Source organism: Rhincodon typus, chromosome 15 (genome assembly GCF_021869965.1).
Source record: "Rhincodon typus isolate 14 chromosome 15, sRhiTyp1.1, whole genome shotgun sequence".
Lineage (NCBI taxonomy): Eukaryota > Metazoa > Chordata > Chondrichthyes > Orectolobiformes > Rhincodontidae > Rhincodon > Rhincodon typus.
This window is the reverse complement of record NC_063346.1, coordinates 55,625,576-55,646,801: the sequence shown is the minus strand read 5'-3', so window position 1 is coordinate 55,646,801 and position 21,226 is coordinate 55,625,576. Positions and strand designations below refer to the sequence as shown.

Below are 21,226 nucleotides of genomic sequence, written 5' to 3'. Positions count from 1 at the left end.
ATTTCAGAGGAATAGGAACCCTGTCAGGGAGGTATTGTTCATACAGCTTTGGAGGGGGTGGTGGGTTTCCCTATGATGCAAAGTTGGATTGACCACCATGAGGCAGCTGGGCAAACTTGTCTACATGATCCATCCTTTCTGCATCATTGCCAGTGAGGCCTCGCATTGAGTGCCTCCTGCTGTGTGCTGCATTGTTTAACCGTGTCACTCGTCCTGTCTCCCTTACAGTTTTCGCTCCTCTGCTGAGGCTGTCTCCGCCACCAGGAGACCACGACTATTACTTCAACCTCGATGACAGCGAAGGTGTCTGCGATCTATTTGATGTGCCAATTCTTAACCTTTGACCTTTCAACAAACTTTGCTGTCTGTCAGCTGTGTATTGAACTTCTAAAAACATTTTTTTAAGCAAACAAAAAACTTTTTTTTAAAAAAATGACATCTTTTGCAAATTCTGCGTCTCCCTGGAGTGAGATAAACTTTTGACGTAACTGCACCTGAATACGACGAAGAAATAATGGAAGGCAAAGGTTGTCAGCAGATGGATGGTTTCCGAGTTGCTATTGGCTTTCTTTTTTAGTTGGCTTCACGACCTCAGAGATATTGATTGTTCTTTCAGTGACAAAGCAGAACTTTGGCTCTAACTCCATCATTGGCCTTGCTGTGTGGTGCCCCTGGAGATAGTGGCTGGAAATCGCATTGGCATTCCAGTTACCTGGATTGGAGTCGGCCATTTTGGATTAACGCTTCATGTGAAAAGCCATCTTCACACACTTTACAATGCCAAGACTGCCTTCTGTTTATCGTCAAGACTTTTTTTTTTCCCTTTCCCCATCTGCTCTCAATGGACTGTGCCACTCGCCTTTTCAGTAATATCCCTATCTCCTTCCACTAGCTGTTCAACCTCATCAAATCGAACAGTCTCTTTCACAGTGGTGGGCATTATAAACCTTGGTCAGTTTTGAAGTTGAGATAACGGTATTTATTTTTGTGCTTAATTTTCTTTTTAATCGAAAACTACTTCTCAATCGGGATTGCTTTAAAATTTGATTTCCTCCTGAGTATTGACATCCCCCTTTGTAATCTTCCACAACTTAGGGTGTGTTGGCTCTTTCTATGTCAATTTGGACACTTCCCAGTATGATTCCCACTGCTTCTATTCATCCAGTACACTCAATCCTTCTCATCAAGCCTGAATGGATTTTATAGATTGGGGCAAATGGACAGCATCACTGTCAAACCTGGCCCAGTGGATGATCCAAATGGCTTTCTACTGTGCTTTAATCATTTGGTGACTCCCTCCCTTTGTCATTCTGTAAGGATTGATCTTCCGTTGAAAGGGATTGGAAAGCCTATTTGCGTAGTTCCAAAGCTGGTGATTCCAAAGGGTGGAATCCTTTAGGGCTGATCTTAAAATTTCATCACCATTGAAGAGCTGCTGTGCAAGTTGCTTTTCTCATGGTGTATTGCGAACCATGGGAGGACACTCCTCCACTCTTGAGAGATCTTCTCGGCTTGGATGTGAACCTGTGGTGCTATTTTAAATGTTTCTAATTACCCCCTTGACCTATTTCTCCCATTTTGTTGGCTCCTTGAGAAGTTCCCCTCTGCATAATGTCCCCACTGTCTGGCTGCTGATGTGCCCATGAGATGTACAATCAGTTGTAGAGTCAAAAGTCACACTGCCATCAGTTGTCATGACAATCTGCTTTCCCTAGTTGATGTCTTCCAATTTGCTCATGGGTGAGGGTAGTGCAGAGCCTGCTTCCCAATGATTGTCACTGTGGTGACCTGTGGCATTGCTTATAGAGCAAATGAAGTCAGAGTGGCTCATCTTAAGCAAACCATACTTGTGTCTGACATTGGACGTACATGTCAAGCTAAAATTCAAACACCCACTCTTTTTTTTAAAATAATAAATATTTTAAATGGCTCAGGCACTCAGCCTAACTTGGGGTGGATTCCATTAACTCCTGGGGATTTGAAGAGAAGTGGGGATGGGATAGTGGTAGAGTGTTTTACTGTAGCTTGCCTCATGATGGTACTCTGGGAAGCCAGGTGACGTGGTTTTACAATGCATCTCACTACAGAAGTAATGTGCTGAACGGACAGGGCCTAGCATCCTCATTGCTTTACGTCAAGAGGAGATGAGCGAGCTGGAATTGGGGAATTCATTTGCATCTCAAATTGAGAGTCATTCCACTTCCTGTTAGCACCCGACCTGACAGACTTAACATAGCGACAGTGAGACCTGGTGCCCTGGTTCCATATGTTTTTCTCTTTCTGCATGTTTTCCCTTGTCTCTTCCTGAGATGAGATTTCAACGGAGCGTTGATCAAACTGCAAAACAATATCTTTTTGTCCGTGCATGGGGTGTGAATGTCACTGGCTGAGCCAGTATTTCTTGCCCATCCCGAATTGTTCTATTTGAAGTAGGTGGTGAGCTGCTGCTGCATCTGGTGTAGGGACAGCCGCAATGCTATTGGCAAGGGGGTTCCAGGATTTTGATCCAGCAACATTGAAGGAATGATGATACGTTGCCAAGTCAGGATTGTATATGGCTTGGAGGGGAACATCAAATTGCAGTGTTCCCATGTGTCTGCTACCCTCTTTCCAAGTAGTAGAGGTCATGGGTTTGAACAGTGCTGTCTAAGGAGACTTCTTACAGTGCATCTAGACAGTGCATGCTGCTGCTAGTGGGTTAGTGGTGGAGGGAGTGAATGTTTAAATTGAATGCTTTGCTCACGTTGCACTAAGAAGTTCAGCTGTTGCCTTAAAGGGAAATAGACAGTCAGAAACTGGAGGTAACTATGGGTGGAATCTAGTTAGTGTGGGAAATGTGTACCGTAGTATATCTGATAGGGAGGAACTAAGACCTGTAATACACAGGTTCACTCACTCTCTACAACCAGCTGAATAGTTCCAGTCGGGACTCAATGTTTCAGGCCAGGGATCCACTGTTAAAGGTGAAGGAGAATGTGCTTTATTTCATAGCTTGTAACTGCGGTGTTAAGTGATTCTGGTTTCAATGTTCTCACAAATCAGACTGGCTTTATTTAGTACAGAACTACCTTCCTGTGGTGTGCTGGGTCCATTGTTTGAACTCCGCCCCAACATATGACCACACTGTTCCTGTCAGGTTTTACCCAATTCCCCCTTGTATTTCCTGATACGGACCACAGTGAGCAGTGATAGTCACTGAGTCTTCCAGGAGCTCTGTCTATTCACTGACGCACTACTGACCTTTGGTGAGTTCCTGGGCCATGTCTCGGCTCCTTCAATGACTGGTCATATCTCTTAGTGTGCGTTGCTCACAACTGAGGTTTGCTGTGGTTTAACAGGGTCCAGCTTCTTACGTCCTTAGTTCAATTGCCGTCATTATTCATAGAACCATGCAGTACTGAAGAGGCCCTTCAGCTCATTGAGTCTGTACCACTAAAAATATACTACTACCTGCACTAGGCCCATGGCCTTGAATGTTTTAACACTTTAAAGTGCTCATCCAAGTACTTTTTATAGGTTATGTGGTGACTCGCCTCAACCTCCCAGGTAGTGCAATCCAGACCCCCACCACCCTCCGGGTGAAAAAGGTTTTCCTCAAACCTCCTGCCTTTCATTTTAAGATTATGCCCCCTTGTTACTGACCTTTTGAATAAGGGGAACAGCTATTTCCTATTCATCCTTTTCATGCCCCTCATAATCTTATACCCCTCTATCAGGTCACCCACCCACACACCCACCCCCCACCCCCCCATCCCCAGCCTTCTCTGCTCCAAAGAAAACAACTTGAGTTTATCCAGCCTGTCTCCATCGCTGAAGTGCTCCATTGGTGAATCTCCTCTACATCTACTTCATTTATAGTGATTGTCTTATTTACCCAGAAGCGGCATTAAGGAGATTCAGCATTCATTTGAGATCTTCGACTGAGAGAGTTGGTATCACTGAAGGGCAGCCTTAATGACACAATCTGCACCTGATTTGCTCCAGGTTGCTTGTGTTCTTTTGCGCTCTCACTCACTCTCTCGTGTATGTTATCACTGTCTTTGTGTCTCTCCCTCCTTTGTCTTACTAGCCATCAAGGTGTAGCTTCTTCCATGAAGCACTTGATTTTATGTTTTATTTAAAAGGTAAGCACAGTGTTTTCATATATAACATACCCCATCCCTGTGTTGTCAACATATTCATGCACTTAGCATCAGTTGGTTGTAGCTGGTGTTAAATCCACTGGCTAGAATGTTGCACAGATACAATACCAGTGTGAATAACCACTTTGGGTTTTCAGTTCACCTCAGATGTTCCTCCCCAACACACTTACCTTCTTTCACAAGGAGACCCCTTTTGTCCAGGTGCCTCTGCAAGCTCTTTGAAAGATCTGTGGAATTAGTCCCAATCCACTGCTCTTTCCCTATAGCTCTTAAATAGTTTCCCCTTCTTCATCCACTTCCTCTCTTTTGAGTATCTATTTAATCTACTTCTACCATCCTTTTGGGCCGTACATTGCAGTTCATAACAATTCGCTTTGTAAGAGAGATTACAAATTTCTCCTCTTGCTCTTTTGCCAGTGAGGTTGGATCTGGGACCTTGGATTACCAATATTGTTGTATGTAGAAATAGCTTCTCTGTTATCTATTGAAACCTCTCATAATTGTAATGCTTTGAAATCTCCATTGACTTTGTCCGCTCTGCAGCTTTTACTGTTTTCACATGCTGAGGTGTCTCATCTCTGCTACCATTCTAGTAAATCTTTTCTGCACCATCTCCAGGGCTTTGACATTCTCCCTGACGTGTGGTGCCCAGATTTTTTTTTTTAATTCATTCATCAGTTATGGGTATCGCTGGCTAGGCCAGCATTGGTAGGCTCGTTCTTAATTGCTCCAGAGAAGATGGTGTTAAGCTGTCTTCTTAAACTGCTGCAGGCCTTGGGTTGTAGAGAGACCACAGTGATGTTACGAAAGGAGTTTCAGGACTTTGACCCAGTGACCATGAAGGAACAGCAATAGAGTTCCCAAGGCTGGTGAGTTGTTTGGCGGAGAACTTGCTGGTGGTAGTGTTCCTATGTATCTAGGCAAGAGAAGTGATTGATTTGGAAAGTGCTGTCTAAGGAGCCTGGGCGAGTTTTGCAGTGTATCTTGTAGATAGTACACACTGTCAGTGTTGGAGGGTGTGAATGTTGAAGTTGATGGGTAGGGTGCCAAACAAGCAAGCTGCTCTGACATGGAGTGTTGTTGGAACTGCACTCATCCAGGCAAGTGGGGAGTTTTCCATCACATTCCTGTCCTGACTTGTGCATTGTGGATAGTGGACGGACTTTGGGGAGACAATAGGTGAGTTTCTACCTGCAGCCTCTGACCTGCTCTTGTAGCCACAGCATTTATGTGGCTAGTCCAGTTCACTTTCTAGTCAATGCTAATCCCTAGCAATTGTTAAGGAGTGTTTCGGTGCCAGAAATGCCACCGAATGTCAAACGGCGATGATCAGAATCTCTCTTGTTGGAGATGATCATTGGAGATTGTGTGATGATTGGGGCGGCACGGTGGCTCAGTGGTTAGCACTGCTGCCTCACAGCGCCAGGGAACAGGTTCGATTCCACCCTCGGGTGACTGCCTTTGTGGAGTTTGCACGTTCTCCCTGTGTCTGCATGGGTTTCCTCTGGGTGCTCCGGTTTCCTCCCACAGTCCAAAGATGTGCAGGTTAGATGGATTGGCTATGCTAAATTGCCCGTAGTGTTGAGGGATGTGTAGCTTAGGTGGGTTTATAGGGGGATGGGTCTGGGTGGGATGTTCTGAGGGTCAGTGTGGACTTGTTGGGCCGAAGGGCCTGCTTCCACACTGTAGGGCTTCTATGATCTATGAATGTTAGTTGCCAATTATCAGTCCAGGCCTGGATGTTTTCCGGGTCTTATCACATGTGAATACGGGTTGCTTCTTTAGGACACCGGCTTCTTCAGCCTCTGACAAGTTAGGCATGGTGCTGATCATCGTTCACTGACAATTTCATATCCACGCTTATCGCACTTATGGAGGGAAGGTCATTGGAGCAGCTGAAGATGATTAGGCCCAGGACACTATCTTGAGGAACTCCTGCAGAGATATCCTGGAGCTGAGGTGATTGACTTCCAACAAACAACCATCTTCCTTCATGCAAGATATGACTCCAAACAAGAGAGAGAGTTTTCCCCTATTGTCCCATTGACTCCAGTTCCGTTAGGGTTCCTTGATGCTTTTCTGTTGAGGGAAGTTGCACTCACCACATCTCAGGACTTCAGCCCTTTTATCCATGTTTGGGCCAACACTAATGAGGTCAAGAACTGTGGGAATTTGGTAAAACTCAAATTGAGGGGCAGCAGATTGTTCCTTTCCACATCGCAGTTGATTGTGTTGTTTCATCATTATGCTTGAGCATAGAGTTGTAGGAAGGCAATTGAAAGAATCTGTCCCTGATTTTGTACACGGGAGATACCTGGGTGTTATTCCATTTTGTGGGGTTGATGCCAGTATTGTAGCTGAACTGGAACAGCTTGTCTAGGGGTGCAGCAAGTTCTTAAGTACAACAGTTCAGTATTGTGATTAGAATGTTGTCAGGGCCCATAGACCAGGGTATCCAATGTCTTCAGCTGCTTTTTGAAGATATGAAGATATCACATCAGACACTATACTCCAGTTTGAAGCCTGAGCCAAAACAGTGTCTAATAATGGCTTTATAGTACCTCCTTTTGCTTGATTTGCATATCTTCTGCCCCCTCCAGTGGTTAAACCTGAGCCTCCAACCTTTCCACTTGAGCTCCTGATCAGATTAAACTCTCCTTGGAATTAATGTACACCTAAGGCATGAACACTACCCTGATGTGGAAAGACTCTTTGAACCCCACCCTCACGTGCCTCGCTAGGAGAGATTAACCTCTCTCTGCTCCTTGTCACAACTTGATGCATTTTCTTCCTGTATCGTCCTTACAGCCTTCTCCTGTTCCAAATCAATCTTTCCCAATATCAGAGTAATGTCTGAAATCACACGACGCCAGGTTATAGTCCAACAGGTTTATTTGAAAACACAAGCTTTTGGAGCTTTGCTCCTTCTCTGTAAGAAATCATTCATTGTCTTCACCTACCTCATTTCTTGCAGTCTTTTGAATTTTGTTGCCTTCCAGCTCCTGGGCCTTGGACCCTCCCCACTGATAAAAATTGTGGAGGAACTACAGTCAAATTTGTTATCTGGCACGCAGGATCCGGTGGTGCCATTAAATCAAAAATACCAGGTAAACTATTTCAGTTTGTGGTAATATTAGGAATTGGGTAAATTATGCCTTGACGTGTCCTGCAACTTGCAGAGATTTAGAGGCTCCCCATCTTTTGAGTCTTTTCGCCATAAACATGGAGAGCAAAAGACTCCAACATTCTGTACACATTGTACATTGATCACAGGCTCACTGCTGTCGGAGGTTTCCTGTTTCCAGCATCACGGATCCGTCGTTGGCCTTAACTGAACTTCTGTTGTTTTAAGACCCGATCCTCTGAAAGTATTGCAGAAAGATCGCATCATGGAATCTGGCCAAGGATTCTGCTTCAGATCTAAGTAGTAACTTATGACTTGTTTAAAGGAAAGGCTGTCTGTGTTCGAAATGCTGTTGAATCCATGCTTGCTGTTCGAATGTTGTATTTGTTGGAGCTTGCTCAACTGCTTTTGGGCCCCTGTCCCACCCACCATCTTTAGACAAAAGAGAATAATAAGGTCAATAAGGTTATTGGGTTTCTTAGATTCATGTTGGTTTTAATTTGAAGATGTTTTAAAAGGGATTAAAAATGCCCCCTATATTCTTTGTATGGATGTTTGAATCTCTGAGGCTTAGCAGTGAAGATGTCAAAGGAGATTTTGATTTAATAGATGGCTGACTTTCGCTTGAATGTAACAGGCTTCATGATGTGTAAAAACCCGAGCCTTCCACCCTGAAAGACTTCCTTCCTATAAAAGGGTGAAGACTCTAAAGTACTGAAGACAAGAGATGTGTCTGAAGTGGCCCAAATGTCAGGCCTACTTTCATCTCCTGGAGGCCTTAACTTGTTATAAGTCCCTTCAATGTTCATTGTTTGAGCTAAAAGATGAGGTCAATGTGTTTGTCTGAATAGAATGAGGCTAGTTGCTAGGAAGCAGAGGGCATTTTCCTGAAAATGAGCAGGTGAGAGTATGATTGTCACCACTAGATGTCTGAGAGTTAGGGTCCTGCAAAGTAAGGGATCCTTTGGCCTTTCACCCTCTATCTCAAGAAACAAAGTTCCAGTTTTGCCTGGTGCCAGCATCACACGTTTTAATCTACTGCCTGACTATTTGAGTTTTTTAAAAGCTAGTGCCCCCTCCCGTTTGTTTTAAGCTAAAGACAGTCGGATTGTTTTAACAATAACAAAAGAATGCTGGGCATGTGCAGCAGCTCAGGTGGCATCTATAGTGAGGGAAAGTCGGGGTTTGTGTTTCAGGGTAATGACCCTTCATTGGAACTGGAAAATATTTTGGCCTGAATTGTTAACTCTGTTTCTGTCTCCACAGATGCTACCAGATCTGCTGAGTAGTTTCCAGCATCTTTGATAATTTCCTTTTGGATTGTTTTAATGTTTGCTTTGTCTAATTAGGGATTTATGGGTGGCATTCTGCGATGACTTGTTATAAGAATGTAAGATAACACTTTTTTATTTGGTTGTCAAAGAAAAAATTATTTTTGTACTTTTGTGAGGGGGACATTTGAAATCAAAACATGTCAGTTATTGTACAATTTATAATACAGCCTTTCGTAAATCGACATTCATCTCAACATAGCACTTTAGAGAAATCAGATGTTTATATTGTATCATAAGACAACAGATGGTCATTCCATTGTAGACAGTAGCTTTGCAAAGGAAGAATTTATATATTATTTTTCTTCTTGTATCTTAATAGTGTCTGAATCAGTTGAGGAAAATGATTTTGAAATACTACAACTTTATTGTCATGTGTTTCCATACAGTATTTCCTCAACGTAAGAAATTGTATTTGTGCTTTTTATTCTTTATAATTTTTGTTTTTGAGCTTTATTTTATTGGTTGAGCAATGTACCATGTTTGGCTGTTTTATGCCAGATGATAAATGCATGTGTATCCTTATCAGTGCCCCTCCTTTGGCAGCTCTTCCTTGTACTGTTGTTGTGTTAACTGCAATGCATTTGGGAATTGTACAGTGTCTTAATAAAAAAAAAATCCTGTTTTTTGAATTAATTGCTTCCCATCAGTATGTATAGCTTTTTGATCTCTGGTGTTTAATAATTCCCAGGACCAGAGCGGGAATAGTCATTTTATTCAGAGTCTCTTTTGAATCAGACTCCTTTCCTCTGGGCTTTGAGTGAGTGGGACTTGTTCCAATGATTGCACAGGCTCCCCACTGCCTCCAACCAGTATTGATAGCTGCATCTTCCTGAAGGGGAGTGGATGGTCCCCGTCCCCACCTCCAAACTGTATCCTGCTCCAGGCAAGCTGGGTTCCTTGTAAGTGTACAGATCCCACAATGTGGCACCAAATGCTACCATATCAGGACCTTCTTAAAGATCAGCAGTAGATTTGTTTGCATATAGCAAACATTTTTAATGACAGTCTCTTCTGCTTGTCTTCACATTGAATTTCAGACCAACAGCCAATGCTTTCTCTAGGGCTCTGTCAGCCTCACCCTCTTCTTTATCTTCCAGCTGTTTACTTTCATATTGAAGCCTATGGTTTTCAAATAGGGGATCTGGCCCTAACATGATCCTCAAGGCTTTTTTTTGTCAGCTTTTGGCGGCTCTGGACATGTCTCATTTGCGTTGTTTTTTTTTTTCATTTTATTCGTCTACAGGATGTGGGCATCACTGGCTAGACAGCATTTATTGCCCATTCCTAATTGCTCAGAGGGCACTTAAGAGACAACCACATTGCTGTGGGTCTGGACTCACGTGTAGGCCAGACCAGGTAGGGGCAGCACTTTCCTTCCCTGAACGGCTTTAGTGAACCAGACGGGTTTTTCCTGACAATCGGCATTGGATTCATGGTCATCATTTAGACTCTCAATTGAGTGTTGAATTCAAATTTATCTGCTATGATGGGATTCAAACCCAGGTCCCCAGAACACTATCTGGTCCCTGGATGAACATCCAGCAATAATACCACTAGGCTGTCGCCTTCCTCTTTTTTTTTTATTTCTTAGTCGATTGGGTGCAATCAAGTGATGCTTGGCCCATTCCCTTCACTGATGGCAGAAAGGTGCCTCAACAGTGCGGATACCAGCTTCACCGTCCAAGTACAGTCAGCTCAGTATAGAAACTGGGGTGGGAGGGCTGATTCATTCAATTCAAATACAAAACAGGATTGTTGTTTGAATAAATGTTTCCGTGATAGTTTCTGCAGTTTGATAGAAACTTATACACTTCCTATAATTTGATGAACTTGTTGACCTGAAATGCCAGCTCTGATTTTTGTCTGCACGTGTCGTGTGTGACCCCCTTATTATTTCCAAGATTTTCTGTGTCTACCATGTTGTGGTGCTGTTGTCTGAGGGGTAAATATTGGCTGTATCCAAGGAGGCAGCAGCCTCTTTCCAGTGATAGGGTTCATGGCAGCACACTGGGTAAGACCACCTGCTGGGAAGTGAGACCTCCATATTGAGCAGCCACTGCTCCAGGCTCACTCTGTAACGAGCTGCACTCCCTGCAAATATACGGCCTACTGCACAATCCTACAGGCAGCTGCAGCCGTTCCTCTGAAGCTAGGTATGACTAATTCAAGGTATAGACTTTACTGTATAGACTTTACTGAGGGGCATTGCAGCTGATGGGAGCTGGTGCAAACTGAGGCCCCAGTGGGGAATTAACCTTTTGCTGTGATCTAAGAGTCACGTTTTTCACCACACGATGAGGGATACCACTAAGCAGTTCAGCACCTAATTGGTAACATTAGCAGATGAGTTGGAGTGTAGGGTGATAATGTCGCTGGATGCCATGCACAAATATTTTCCGGCACAGAAGGAGGGCATGGAATCTCATCAGTCCCATTCACACCGATCTCCTAGTCCTAGAGCTTTGATTCTCTCGAGTACCTTTATGTAACTTTTCAAATCTTGGCTTCCACCACCCCCTTTTTTTTATGTTTGCAGGCATTGATCTCTAGGTCATTACTACTTGTCATGTGATTATTTCCCAAAATCTCCTGGCACCCCTTGCCCAAAACCTAACAAATCTGTGACCTGACCATTTGTGCCATCAGCCACTGGGAACAGTCCTTTAACTACGAGATCTAAACCAGTCATGACCTTGTGTGCCTTAGTCAAATCTCCCCTCAACCCCCTTTGCTCCAAACAGAAGGACCCTCACCGCTCTAACCAAACAGTACAATTAAATTCCCTCATCCCTGGAACCATTTTGGTAAAGCTCTGCACTTTCTCAAGAGCCCTTGCACCCTTCCTAATGAGTGCTGACCAAAATTGGACACTATATTCTAGTTGGAGATTTGCTAGAGCTTTGTAAAGGTTCAGTATAACTTCCCTACTTGTGTGCTCGATGCTTCTGTTTTTGAAACCCAATGGCTTTGTTAACTATTTGTTGTGTGTCCTGCCACTTTGAAAGATCAGTGCGGAGAACCTGCTCACTCTTTAGAACAGGGTCATTATTCCCTGTTGTCTCTCCCCATCTCCTCCTCCTCCTCCTCGTCCTCCTCACTGTGCCCACCACCCCCACCCCCCGCCTGAATGGTAACATCCCAGGGCTGAGTAAAAGACAAGACATTTCCAAACTGTCGGTAATCACAAAAATGAAACCGTGACCCAGCAGCCATTACATGCTGGTCCTGGTTTATCGGCTGGTGACCGGAAACAGGAGTGAGAGTTGACCATTGGTCCATCGGGTTTTCTCTGCCATTCATTGGGGTATGGCTGGTCTTTTACATCACCATTTTCCTGCACTATCCCGTGAGACATAGGGAGAATAAGTAGGGCATTCAGCCATTGAGACTGCTCTGCTCTCCCCATGGCTGAACTAATAATCCTCAAACCCCACTTGACTTCCTTACTGATTTAAATATCTGTCTTTATCAGCCTCAAAAACCTTCAGCAGCAAAGAATTCCTCAAATTTCACCACTCTGAGAGAAAGAAATTCCTCCTCATCTTTGCCTTAAATGGGCAGCCCCTTTTTCTGAGATAATGCCCTCTGGTCTGAGATCCTTCCATAAGTCGAAAAGCCTCTCCACATCTACCCTGCCAAGTCTCCTAAGAATCCTGTACGTTTCAGTAAGGCCACCGCTCATTCTTCTAAATTCCATTGAGTACAGGCCCAATCTACTCAACCTCTCCTCACAAGGCATACCTGGTATTAGGCTAGTGAACCTTCTGTGGACTGCCTCCAATGCTTGTATATCTTTCCTTAAATAACGGATGCAAAACTGGCCGTGGCCTGATTAGTGCCTTGCGTAGTTGTGGTAAGACCTCCCTAGTTTTATACTCCTTTCCCTTTCAAATAAAGGCCAAAATTCCATTCGCCTTCCCTATTACCGTCTAAATTTGTATCCAGCTGTTCGTAAATTTTGCACACGGTAACCCCAATTCCTTTGTTCTGTGTCTTTCTGCACTCTTTCTCAATTTAAATAATATTCAGTTCCTCTAGTCCTGCCAAAGTGCATAACCTCTCATGATCTTATTGGAAGGTGGAGCAGACTCTGAATGGCTTACTTGTCTTGCATCTTATGGTCAGAAACAATGTCAATGTTCACTAATGTTCTTTAGGCAGGTAAATCTACCATGCTTACCTGATTTGGCTTGCACGTTCTGGGTTCCAAGTACCAAGGAATGAAGGGGGACTGTTTTCAGTTTAATAAAACAAAGATCTCCAGCATCCGCAGTTCTGAAACCAAAGCTGAAATTGCTGGAGAAACTCAGCAGGTCTGGCAGCATCTCTAGAGAGCGAGACAGAGGAAATGTTTTGAGTCCAGTGACCCTTGTTCAGAATGATCATCATCAGGCTGGGCTGGAGAATTTACTTTGATATCAAAGTTGAAGAAATGGTACAATTGGTCATTATCTCACTCCTTTGTGTTTTTAGAATGTCGAAATCTATTAATGTCAGTCCTGAATATGATGTCTGAGCCTCTTGGGGTACAGCATTTCAAAGTTTCACCACCCTCCCTGAAGCAATTCCTCATCCTCTCAGTCCTAAATAGCCTAATCCTTATTATGAGATTCCAGCCCTCATTCTAGATTTGCTGAGACATTAAAAAAGAAGTCCTTCCTGCATCTACCCTGTAAGAATTTGAGGTTTTCAAAGCCCGTCATTCTTCAAAACTCTTCATCTCATAAACTTGTCCTCATAGGGCAACCTCAGTAATATCACCATCCAGAGCTCTGAAGAAGAGTTATAATGGACACAAAACATTAAGTCTGTTTCTCTGTCCATAGATGATGTCAGAGTAACTATGATTCTCCAGCATTTACTGTTTTTTATTCCAGCAATCCAGTCTGATGAACCTTCACTGCACGTGCTCCATGTATATCCTTTCTGTGGGAAGACCTGATCTGCACACAGTTCTCCAGGTGTGGTCTCACCGAGGTTCTGTAGAATAGAATTAGGAAATTTTCACTCATGAACTCATCCTGTTACCGTGGAGACCAGCATACAGTTTGTTCTGAGCAAGGGTCATTCGACATGAAACATTAACTCTGATTTCTGTCTGTAGATGCTGCCAGACCTGCTGAGCTTTTCCAGTAATTTCTGTTTTTGTACACAATTTGCCTTCCTAATTTATTACTGCTCAGGGAGTGCTGCAGCATTGTGGGTGTTGTTTAACATCAGCGATCAGATAAAGTGATAAACAGAGGTACAAACTCTGCTCCCATGGGTGAATGTAAGAGTTGCTTTAACACCATTTTGAAGAACAGAGATCTCTCCAGTGCCGTGATCAATATTTATCCTACAAGCAACATCAGTAAAACCAATTAACTAATTATTATCAAATCTCTGTACTTGAAAGCTTCCAGAGTACAAATTAACTGCATTTCCCCATATTACAACATTTAACTTCTTTAAAGTTACATAGACACAATTTCTTGTAAACAATTGATAACAGATGTGGTTTCCTCATGAACTTTCTATTTAACGATGCAAGATGGTTTAGGCCACACTTCTGGGATCCTAGTCTCCCCGGGAGTGATCCTACTCCTGAATTAGGGGAATAGCCCCACTCTGCGCTGGGGGGATTTCACATGGTACGGGGGAGCTGCTTATTGAGCACAGCACCACTCGGAGGACAAGCTATGAATTGCACCCTCAGTGATTGCAACCTTTCACAACTCCGTACACTGAAACATTCAATTTATATCCTGAATCACAAACACTTATAAACTAGACAAATCCATCAACAGTACCCTCACAATTAATCTTTCAACATCGTGACCAGTTTCAGTGTTCGTTGAAAACTTTTATCCAAATCTGGCTTACCCCTTTTATTGAAGTTTTTTGCTTCCCTGCTGATTTCTTCTCACTTTCCCCTACTGCTAAAAGCTTCTAGTGTTCCCAAAGTAGCAGACCGTTCCATTTGTGCAAGTTCAGTCAGTGGCCATTATGGTGATATTCAACTACAAAGGCATCGCGGTCCAGAGTAATGATGACCTCGCCTGAGATCTGGACACACCATCTCTCTCTAGCTGAGAAGGTTATTGTTAGAAACAAACACAGAGATTGCTGGAAAAACTCAGCAGGTCTGGCAGCAGCTGTGGAGGGAGAATCTGAGTTAACGTTTAGTTGACCTTTCATCAGAATTGGGGGAAGAACAGAGATAAAATAGGTTTCGAGCAAGAGGTGGGTGGAAGAAGGAGAAACTGGTCTATGAAGGTCTTTTCATGCATCAACACTTCATAACCTCTTGCCATTTAAGAAGTGTTGGGCATCACTGTTTTCTGTTCCAAACTCTACAACTTCCGATTTTTTACACATCATATCCCACCTGGCATGTTCTTGCCCACTCAATCAGCATGTCCAAATTCTCTTGAAGCCTCTTCAACTCTCATTCCCACTTAATTTTAGTGTTATCAGCAAACTTGGCACTATTGCATTTGGTGCACATCATTGACTTAGATGGTGAACAGTTGGGTCGCAAGCATAGATCTTTGTCTCTGTTTTCCCTCTATTCATGAGTTGCAGTCCAGGCCAATCCTATGTAATCTCACTTTGCTTACTCACCTACTTTCTGCGACCTTATCGAATACCTTTTGAAAATCCAAATATGCGACATCTACTGGCCACCCATTATTTATTCTGCTAATTGAATCTTCAAAAATCTCCAACAGGCTTGTCTGACGTTATTTCCCGTCCTGTTGTCCACCTTATCAGAGACCAGTCTCCCCTCCTGTTACCCATCCCTTGCTCGAAACCTATTTTATATCTGGTTCTTCCCAATTCTGATGAAAGGTCATCGACCTGAGATGTTAGCTCGGTTTCTCTCTCCATGGATGCTGCCAGGCCTGCTGAGTTTCTCCAGAATTCTCTGTATTTGCTTCCAACGATAACCTTCTCAGCCAGAGAGGTAGAGAGATCTCAGGTGAGGCAGTGATTACTCTAGATTGCGATGCCTTTTGTGGTTGAATATCACCGTAAAGGCCCCTGGCTGAACTTGTACAAATGGAGCGGTCTGCTACTAGTCGGAGAAATCAGCAGGGAAGCAAAAAACTTCAATAAAAGGGGTAAGTCAGATTTGAACGAAAGTTTTCAGTGAACAGTGTTGTTGAAAGATTAATTGTGAGGATACCACTGATGGATTTGTCTAGTTGATAAGTGTTTGTGATTCAGGATATATACTGAATGTTTCAATGGATGGAGTTGTGAAAGTTTGCAGTCACTGAGAATTCAATTCATAGCTTGTCCACTGAGTGGTGCTGTGCTCAATAAGCAGCTCCCCTGGACCATGTAGATTCCCCCCAGCGCAGAGTGGGGCTATTCCCCTAATTCAGGAGTAGGATCACTCCCGGGGTGACTAGGATCCCAGAAGTGTGGCCTAATCCATCTTGCATCATTAAATAGAAAGTTCATGTTGAAACCACATCAGTGCTTTGCATGAAATTGTGTCTATGTAACTTTAATGAAGTATATTTCCTATTGTAATATTGGAAAAACGTAGCCAATTTGTACAGAAATTTGGTAATAATTAATTACTTGGTTTTATTGATATTGCTTGTAAGATAAATATTGGCCAGGAAACCAGAGAGATCTCTGTTCTTCTTCAAAATAATGTTATGGGAACTTTCACATTCACCGATGGGAGCTCAGCCTGCCTCTCTGTTTAACTCTTTATCTGGTCAACAGAGATGTTAAACAACACTGCAGCGCTCCCTCAGTACTGCACACCATCTGGTTATGTGCTTCGACAGTGAAGCTGCAATTCACACTTGACTCAGACGTCTGAGTCCATTGAACTATGGCTAATATTTTATATATCTTCACTGTTGGAGTCTTTGGGGTGTTGATCAGACTATACCACCTGCTTCAAAGATTTGGAAGGCAATTTGTTGGTTAAGATCCAAAGCGTACACACTTGGTTTGCCCTGATAGCCTGAACTAGGAATTGAGAGAAGCAGGGATTACTGCAGCATTTTGATATGATTTGATTTATTTATTGTTGTGTGTACCTAAGTACAGTGAGAAGTTTTGTTTATGAGCAGTACGGGCAGGTCATAGTAAGCAAGGACATACACATCATAGGGTGAAAAAAAATGACTTCGACAGAGGCATACAGGTTACATCACACAGGGCGTGTGCTATGCAAGTTCAACATTAGCAAGATCCAGCATTATTTGAAGTTAGAGATTCCATTCAGCAGTCTAATAACAGTAGGGAAGAAGTTGTTCCTGAACCTGCTGGTGTGTGTGTTCAGGCTTCTGTGTCTTCTGCCTGACGGAATAGGTTGTAGGAGAGTATTACCAGGTGCAGTGAGTCTTTGATGATGGCAGCCTTTCCATAGCAGCGAGCTGTGTAAATACAGTCAATGGATGGGAGGTTGGCTTGTGTGATGGTCTGGGCTGTGCACAAAACCTTCTGTAGTTTCTTACGGTCCTGGACAAAGCAGTTGCCATATCAGGCCGTTATGTACCAGGTCAGTATGTTTTTAATGGTGCATCTGTAGAAGTTGGTGAGGGTCCTTATGGGACATGCCAAATTTCCTGAGCTGCCCAAGGAAGAAGAGGCATTGTTGTCCCTTCTTGACTATCACATTTACATGGGAAGACCGGGACAGGTTGTCGATTATCGTCACTCCGAGGAGCTTGATACTCTTCACCCTCTCACCCTCAGTTCTGTTGATGTAGATGGGAGCGGGTTCTCCTCCTTTCTTTCTGAAGTCAATGATCAGTTCTTTAGTTTTGCCGACAACGCAAGGTTGTTATCATTGCACTATGTCACCAAGCCCTCTATCTCCTTTCAGTATTCTGACTCATCATTGTTTGATATCCATCCTGCCACAGTGGTGTCGTCAGCAAACTTGTGGATGGCGTTCATTTGGAGTTTGGCAACACAGTCGTGGGTGTACAGGGAGTATGATAGTGGGCTGAGGACACATGTTTGGAGGGGTCTCCAGTGTTAAGTGTTATTGTGGAGGAAATGCAGTTCCTTATCCTCACTGATTGCGGTCTGTAGGTCAGAAAGCTGAGGATCCAGTTGCAGAGGGCGGAGCTGAGACCAAGGCCACGGAGTTTTGAGATCAGTCTGGAGGGGATAATGGTGTTGAAGGTGGAGCTGTATCAATGAGAAGGAGTCTAATGTAGGTGTCCTTGTTGTCGAGATGTTCCAGGGATGAGTGCAAGGCTAGGGAGATGGTGTCCACTGTGGACCTATTACATCGGTAGGCAAACTGTAGGGGATCGAGGCAGGCTGGGGGACTGGAGTTGATGTGGGCCATGACCAGCCTCTTGAAGCACTTCATGATGATGGAGGTCAGAGCCACTGGGCAGTAGTCATTAAGGCACATTGCAAGCGCTTCCTTAGGTACAGGGAATGATGGTGGTCTTCATGACGCAGGTGGGGGCTTCGGCTTGTAGGAGGGAGATGTTAAAGATGTCGGTGAATATCTCCGCCAGCTGGTCTGGACAGGACCTAAATGCTTGTCCGGGGACACTGTCCAGGCCCGTCACTTTCCTTGGGCTGACTCCCAGGAAGACTGATCTGACATCTGCAGCAGAGACAGTGGGAACAGATGTGTCCAGGGCTGTTGGGGCAGCTGACACCACAACGCTGGCATTCTGCCCGAACCGAGCATTAATAGCATTGAACACGTCAGGAAGGGATGCCAGATGGGTCTCAGGTTCATGAGGTGGCACATGCTGAGTCTATTAATCTCAGCAAGGGGGCAGCACTGACCTCTGTGCTCATGGGTTAATAACATTAATAAGTTGCCATATCAAAGTCAACACAGTGTGGAGCTGGAGGAACACAGTAGGTCAGGCAGGATCAGAGGAACATGAAAGTCGACATTTCAGGTCGGGACCCTTCATCAGGTGTCCTAATGTGAAAGATAAATTCTAATTTTGTTGAGTGTCAGTATGAAAAGAAAATAGAGGATTGGCTGTCCAATAGGAAGCAGAGCCAGCTTAAATTTTCAGATTGGTGAGATGTAACAGGTGGTGGGCCACCGGGCTTGCTGCTGGCTCCTCAACTATATACAGTTTTATATAAATGGCTTTGAGGAAGGTGTCAAAGATGTGATTGCTAAATTTGCTGATGACTCAAAGGTGGGGATGTAAGTTAGTTGTGAAATGGACACAAGGAAGCTATAGGAATTCAGAGCAGCACAGTGACTCCCTGGTTAGCACTGCTGCCTCACGGCGCCAGGGACCTGGGTTTGATTCCACCCTCGGGCTGTCTGTGTGGAGTTTGCACATTCTCCCCGTGTCTGTGTGGGTTTCCTCCCTCAGACTAAAGATATGCAGGTTAGGGTGGATTGGCCATGCTAAATTGTCCCGTAGTGTTCAGGGATGTGTAGATTGGGTGGGTTATAGGGGGATGGGTCTGGATCTGGGTCTGAGGGTCAGTATGGACTTATTGGGCTGAAGGCCTGTTTCCACACTCTAGGGATTCTATGAAGAATATAGTAAAGACACCGTCGCCCAGATGGTTAATTTGACATATAGAGAGAGGCAGCTGATGGTGGTTTGATGGTGTAAGGGTCCCCACACCTCAGGCCACACATGGAATACTGCACACAGATCCAGTCACCTCATTTACGGAAGGATGTAGATGCATTGGAGGAAGTTCAGTGAATGTTTACCACACTATTATCTGGAATGGGCCTGTTACCTTATGAGAAAAGGGTGGACAGGCTTGTAGCTGGTGAACAGGTTCTTGGGGTGGGGGCAATAAATTAGTGATGTTTTGGGCAAAGCTAATGCTCTCATGTACTGTCACTCTCACGCACTCTCTCACTCACATTCGCGCGCAGTCTCAATTTCATGCACGCTGTCACTCTCAGCTTTGTGCATGCTGTCACTCGCATCGCACTCACTCTCGTGCACGCGTGCATACTCCCTCAGTCTCATGCACACTCTCGCGTTCACTGTCTCTCAGCAGACCCTCTAAGGCATTCCCTTGCGACTGCACTGGGGTCAGGCGTGCTGTCTTTCAGCTAACATGATGAACAAAAATGCCTTCTTGGATGGATGGCGAAGATCTCCCGAGCCAATCAAAAACAGAGCAGGGGAATTCTCAGTGGTGGCCTGGTCCACATTTATTCCCTCAAGCAGCCAGCTCCCAACAAGTAATCTGGTCCTTCCCCCATCGATATTTGTGGGAGTTTACTGTGCACAACCTGATAGTCATGCTTTCCGTTAAAGATTGATCACAGTTCAAACATATTTCACTGGCTTGGAAGCCCCTCGACGCCTAACGTGTGAAAATTGCTATAAGACAGACCTGTCTTGATGTACAAATGAACAGATAAGTCAACCCATTATATTAGCAGGAGATAGATTTATGGATAAGGGATGCAGAGGTCCTGGCTAATGTCCTGTGGATGTGAGTTCAAATCCCACTGTGGCAGCTGAGGCACTTTCAATTCAATTATTATCGGAAAATATAAAGCTAGTCTCAATAACGATGACCATGACAACCATCAATTGTCGTAAAAACTCAGTGTGGCTCACTAATAGCTTTTGGGGAAGGAAGTCTGCCATCCTTACCTGGCCACATGCCACTCAGTGCAAGGGCAAGTAGGGATAGGCACCAAATGCTGGCCTTGCCAGTGATGCCCACATTGCTATGAAAAAAAAGGGTACCACTGAGTATGAGCTGGAAACCAACAAAATAATCTGGTCAAGAACTACAAGGCAACTATTCACTCGATAGAAGAATTTGAACCAATAGCCTCTGTCAATTTCATTCTCTCAGGCAGATCTTGCTGTGTACAATCACATTTCCAGAAAACTGTAGACTAAATTTAGTTGTAGTTCCTGAGAACAAGAACTAAGACTGACTGCACTTCCTAGCAGCTGATCACGCACACACACATACACATTGAGGTTAAGATTGAATCAGAGATAGTAGGAACTGCAGATGCTGGAGAATCCGAGACAACAAGGTGCAGGGCTGGATGAACACAGCAGGCCAAGCAGCATCATAGGAGCAGAGAGGCTGATGTTTCGGGCCTAGACCCTTCATCAGAAAAGGGGGAGGGGAAGGGGGTTTTGAAATAAATAGGGAGAGAGTGGGAGGCGGATAGAGGAGAGGATAGATGGAGAGGAAACAAACAGGTCGAAGAGGCGGGGATGGAGCCAGTAAAGGTGAGTGTAGGTAGGGAGTTAGGAACGGGATAGGTCAGTCCAGGGAGGACGGACAGGTCAAGGGGGCGGGATGAGGTTGGTCGGTAGGAGATGGAGGTGCGGCTTGAGGTGGGAGGAGGGGATAGGTGGGAGGAAGAACAGGTTAGGGAGACAGGGACGAGCTGGACTGGTTTTGGGATGCAGTAGGGGGAGGGGAGATTTTGAAACTTGTGAAATCCACAAACCGCCATCTGCAATCCGACCCCACCACCAAAGACATCTTTCCCTCCCCACCCTTATCTGCTTTCCGGAGGGACAACTCTCTCCGTGACTCCCTTGTCCGCTCCACACTCCCCTCCAGCTCCACCACACCCGGCACTTTTCCCTGCAACCGCAGGAAGTGCTACACCTGTCCCCATACCTCCTCCCTCACCCCCATCCCAGGCCCCAAGAAGACTTTCC

General features: G+C 44.5%; 1 protein-coding gene across 1 annotated transcript in view; it reads left to right on the top strand.

Moving 5' to 3' along the window:
• The window catches only part of e2f4 (E2F transcription factor 4), a 98,929-nt gene extending 89,700 nt beyond the window's left edge, over window positions 1-9,229 (top strand). The window contains exon 10 of the mRNA XM_020518358.2: window positions 229-9,229. Within this exon, the coding sequence (XP_020373947.2) occupies window positions 229-344 (116 nt within the window). The 3' untranslated portion in view covers window positions 345-9,229. The remainder of the gene's footprint in view (window positions 1-228) is intronic.
• The last annotated feature ends 11,997 nt before the right edge of the window (window positions 9,230-21,226 follow it).